This window comes from Myotis lucifugus, unplaced genomic scaffold (genome assembly GCF_000147115.1).
Source record: "Myotis lucifugus unplaced genomic scaffold, Myoluc2.0 scaffold_440, whole genome shotgun sequence".
NCBI classification, from domain to species: Eukaryota; Metazoa; Chordata; class Mammalia; order Chiroptera; family Vespertilionidae; genus Myotis; species Myotis lucifugus.
Window position 1 is genome coordinate 631,049 of NW_005871488.1, and position 5,065 is coordinate 636,113.

Genomic DNA, 5,065 nt, shown 5'->3' on the forward strand with positions numbered 1-5,065 from the left:
AGGCTCCTAGAGCTGGAAAAGACCATTTGAAAGTCAGCATCATGGATCAGCCATGTCCGCTGCTCATTCATCGCTAAACAGAAGGATGCAAAGCAAAAACCAATTCCCAACAAATGAAGAGGGAGGGCACAGCTTCTGAATAGGCTTCTGTAAGACTTGCTCGGTTAAATCGGACCTTGACACAATCAAAGGCATGTTATATGGCCCCGGGACCCCCCCTCCTGCCCCCCGGTCCTCTACCCCCGAGCCCAGAGCTGCAGGAAACCCATGGGCCACGGCAGCACGTGCTTCAGGAAGCGACCTTGGCCTTCTCTCCAGCTAGAATGACGCAGGAAGGGGAGATGCCCGGCCTTCCGCTCGCTGCACCCCGGGGCGCACTCCTCCACTTTCCAGCCCACTGGCCGGGTGCTCGGGGGCCCAGCTGGGCCCTTTCTCCCAGTCGGTGGCTGCTCGCGGCTCCCCTGGTGCCCCTGCCACGTTCCCTCCGTGTCAGGGCGGGGGAGGGGGCTGCTGCCCGGACAAGGGAGGGATGTTCTCAAAGACCCTGAACCTCCTGGGCTCCCTGAGGCCACAGACCTCCTCCGGCCGGGCAGTGAGGGATGCTGGCCACAGCCCAGGCACCTTCCAGACCCAGGCGCTGGCAGGGGATCCTGGGACAATGCCCACCCAGTTCGGGTCTGGGTGCTGGGGTGCCCTGAGAGGTAACGCACCCCTCAGAGCTGGCACCCGCGGCCGAGTGTCCCGCAGGCTCTGGTGAGGGGACGGTGGTGCGGGGCACGTCTCGGGGGCACGCCTGGGTGTAAAGTCTGGCTCTGCCAGACGTGGCCTCTCTGTGACTCGGTTTCCTCACCTCTAAGATGGGGATGTACCGGCCCCTGCCTCGGGCGTGGTGCCAGGAGTGCTCCGTGGAGTCTTTGGCCCGTAGTCCGTCCTCAGTGGATAGCGGTCATTATTCCCGGCCACAGTGCTCTCTCCACGCCCTCCTGCCGTGGCCGTGAAAAGAGGCTGCTCCTTGGTTGACCGCCTACGACCGTGGCGGGGTCACCTGGACGGTGGGCCTCCGTGTCACAGACTCGGCCAGGAGGCTCACACCTGCTCCGCCCCCTTCCTTGATGGCAAAGCTGAGCTAAAACCTGTGTGCCAGTGCCCCCAGCTCCCAGGCGCCATGTCAGCCAGCGGGCGGCCCCGCCTCTGGACAGGAGCCTGGAAGTACAGCCGGCGTCCAGTCAGAGCAGCTCCCGCCCGTGCGCTGCGTGTGCGGGGCGTTAACATCCTCAGGCGTCCAGGCGGCCGCCCTGTGTGGTGAGGGGTCTGGATTCCAGGCCTGGCCCACGCTTCCCGGCAGTGACCGGGGCGAGAGCGGCCTTCCCGTCTCCACCTTGGTGTGGGGTGTGAGGACTCAGTAAGGTGTTCAGGCAGCACCTGTGTCTTCTGTCCACCTCCCACACTGCCCCCTCAAGGCTCTAGAAGGTTCCAGCCAGTTTCCCTTGCTGTGGCTCGGGGTGCCTCCCTCAGTGGCACTGATCTCCGTGGCACCGTCCCAGCACCCGCCACGTTCCCCAGGACACTCTGAGGCTCCCTGGAGCCTGAGTCCTGCAGGAGCTGAAGGGCGGGAGGGGGAGCCCTCTTCCCCGGGGCCTCAGCCTGGGCGTGCAGGTCCTGGGCCAGTCCAGGCCCGCACTCAGGCCTCCTTGGACCTCGGGCCTTGGCCAGGGGCCTTAGGGAGGGCCCTCAGCAGGCCTGGCCTCCTAGTCCCAGCCTGCAGCTCCATGCAGTTCAGCCGCTGGCCACCAGAGGGCAGCACGGGAACAGGAACCTCGCAGAGGGAGCCTCTGCCCTAGTTTCCCAGCAGCCCTGGGTGATCACAGCTGCTGGGAACAAAGCAGCTCAGATTCAATGTGACTTGGAAAATGCACAGAAACCACCCGATGTGGCTGAGTGGAGAGACCTCTGCGGAGGCCCCGGGGGCACTACCCTCCCACGGTCCCCAGTGGGCAACAGAGGGGCCCCCTCCTGGGTTCTCCTGGGGGAGACACCCCCTTCTCTACTGACCTCCGCTTTCCTCCCCTCCCTCAAACCCCCTGGCCAGCATGCTCGCCCCTCCCCTGCTCCACCAGCCAGAGGCCTGCTTGCTGACCGTCAGGACCCTGGTTCTAGCCAGGTTCTGCCAGGCTCCAGAGGGCTCTGTGCTGGGACACCCAGGCCTGGGACACCCCCAGTCTGTAAATATGGGGTCAGGCGCACCCACTTTGCAGGAACGCCAAGGCTGGGGCCACCTTGCTGTCTCTTCTCAGAGGGTCCCCGCTCCCACAGGCAGTTCCCACTTCTGTGTTCTGTTCTCTTCACCTCCAGCGGCAGGCGGCCACACACATGCATGCATGCATACACACACGCACACATGCATACACACGCACACACATGCAAACACACAGGAGGTGCCCCTGGGCCCCAGAATCTGCCCCAGGTGCATCAGAAATCTGGGTCCTTTATCTCAGGACTCCTAGGACAGGGCGACCTCAGTGGCATTTGCTGATCCCTCCCCTGCCCCAAGCCCTCTATGCCACCTCCCTTCACCCACTCCTGCAGCACCAGGCGGGGGAGGACGCAATTAGGGCCTTCAGGTGCCTGCGTTACCGCAGCTCAGCGCAGCAGGGCGAGGGTTGCCATGGAAACCATCCCTTGAACCGAAGGATGCTGAGCCCCTCCTGTGCGGTTGCCATGGAGAAGGCCCCGGTTCACTGTTGCCATGGAGAAAGCCCTGGTTCCACAGTGATTGCTGCAGCCCGTTGTCCCCCGCAGTGGCCCTGGCTTCCTGCCAGCAGCTGTGGGTGCTGTTATTTTCCTCTTCCTTTTTCCTCACACGGTCACCGTGGCCTTTTGAAGCCACTGCTCTTTCACTTCCCAGGAACCAGCAGGACGGCCCCCTGAGCTGGCCTCGTGCTGCTGGCATCCCAAAGTCGGTTCTGCCTGGGGCATGGGGCACCTGCCCAGCCAGCACCCACTCCCAGCCCCGCCCCTCCCAGAGCCCCAACTCTCCCTGTGGAACCCTAGATCTGAGCCAAGGGAAGCAAGGCCAGGGGCCCTGGAGATCAGATCCCACCGGAGAGGCGGGGCCGCTGGCCTGAGAACACAGCCACGCGGCCTCCTGCTCTGGGCTCCTGTGCTCTCTCCACCATACTCCAGACTGTGGTCGCCTCGCGGTAAAGTGACGTCTCCAAAGCCAGACCTGCCCCTCCTTGGCGATCCCCACCAGACCTGGGGTCCTGGTCCCTTTGCATTACCCACCAGGCATCAGTCTCCGCAGGACACAGGTGCTCAGGCCTCCTCAAACCCGAGCCTCCCGCAGTCTGCCCACAGCCCGAGACAGACCCGGCCCCTGCCCTGTCTCCCCTTCCTTCCTGGGGTCCACCAGGCCAGTTCCCAGGGGCTCCTGGGGCTGAAAAGATAACTCTGCTCCAGCCTGGAACCGAAATTAAGCAGGAGGGGTCAGGGGTCAGGGGTCAGCACTGCGCCCGTGCTGGATGCCAGCTGAGGGAGCCAGGAGCACCGGGGCCCCGAGGGACCAGGGCTCCTCACAGAGGGTGCGTCCCTCGACCCTCGGCAGCTGACGCTGTCCCCGCTGTCTGTCCCCTCCAGGGAGGAGTGAAGGTTCTCATCACAGGCCCATGGCAAGAAGCCAGCAATAACTACAGCTGCCTGTTCGACCAGATCTCAGTGCCTGCGTCCCTCATCCAGCCCGGCGTGCTGCGCTGCTACTGCCCAGGTGAGAGGCGGGGCCTGGATGGCGGGGCCTGGACGCGGGGCACCCTGAGCGAGCTGAGCCATCGCTCCGGGCCTCACCCTCTCAGTTGTGAACACGTGGGCCCCGATGGGCTGATATAGCGGCCTCTGTTCCGCTCACGGGCCCCACATGGGGCAGGGACAGGCGGGGACTCTGGCGATGAGGGGCCGGTGCACCCAGGCTGGCCACTGCGGGAGCTCTAACCTCCCAGCCCTGACGGGTTGCCGGAGCTGGTGGAAGCGGGGCAGGTGGAGGCCCCACAGGAGCTGCGTGAGGTCAGAGGCCGCCTCTGCAGCACGCGGGCCTCTCTCCTCCTATGCGCTCACGGCCCAAGCCAGCCAAGCGCCATACGCATAGGAGAGTCCAGGCCGTGGGCGCACAGGGCCAGTCCCCCTGGGGCAGAGGGCGGTCAGAGGCCTGGTGGGCGATGGGGAAGGGGTGTCAAACTCAGACTATTCACACAAGCTCCTTGGAAGTTTGCCGAAGGCCTCCACCCACCCAGGGCCCCGAGAAGGTGCCTGCACAGAATTTGCTCCCGGGTTCAGAGGTGGGAGCCCCAAGGGGTTCATCATCCTCTGCTTAGCTGGTGACCCGTCTGACAACGTCCTCACCGCCTCCCCAGGGGCCTGTCAGCCGCACGAGGGCGGGGTCTGTCTTTCTTGGTCACCGAGTCCCCCGCAGCTGGAAAGGGGCCCCCCAGCGCGGCACACGGAGGAGCGAGGAGCCCGTGATTTGTGCAGGAACCTGTGTCTAGAGCCCAGGCTTTCCGTCCCCCGGGCTGGTGCTGGGACCACCCTTGGCTGGCCCCTCCCACACCGGCCGCCCCAGGGATGACCTGTCCCACTTCCCAGGCAGTGAACCGAGACACAGGGAGGCGGGTGGCAAGGGCGGAGGTCCACCCTGTGCCATCTGAAGCCCGGGGCTTACAAAGGAGAGAGCGCTCTCTGCAGAGGCGGGGGTGGGGTCGGCTGGTGCCAGTTTCCACCAGGGGTGCTCCCGCCAGAGCCTGGCCCTCCCCCCCCCCAGCTGTCTGCCTCCCCAGCCTTCCCGACCCCCCTGCCTAGGCTCCGAGCTCAGGGCAGAGTCTCCTTCTCTCTCTCCATCTCCCCGGGCAGCTCCCTCGCTGGGCTCATAAGCCCAGCCTGCACTGGAACCCAGCACCTCCTCACCAGCCGTCCCAGGGAGCAGGCTCTGCCGGCCCTGCCCTCCCAATCACTACCCCCGAAGGAGTGGTGTGCTCCCCGTGGCCCCTGTTAGTCCCCCTTATAAATCCCAAGCACAAGC

At 65.1% G+C, this 5,065-nt stretch overlaps 1 protein-coding gene across 1 annotated transcript in view; it reads left to right on the plus strand.

Annotated features, from left to right (window-relative positions):
- CAMTA1 (calmodulin binding transcription activator 1) overlaps positions 1–5,065 on the plus strand; it is a 668,603-nt gene that overhangs the window by 589,075 nt on the left and 74,463 nt on the right. The window contains exon 13 of the mRNA XM_023744253.1: positions 3,637–3,763. Coding sequence (XP_023600021.1) covers positions 3,637–3,763 — 127 coding nt within the window. The remainder of the gene's footprint in view (positions 1–3,636; positions 3,764–5,065) is intronic.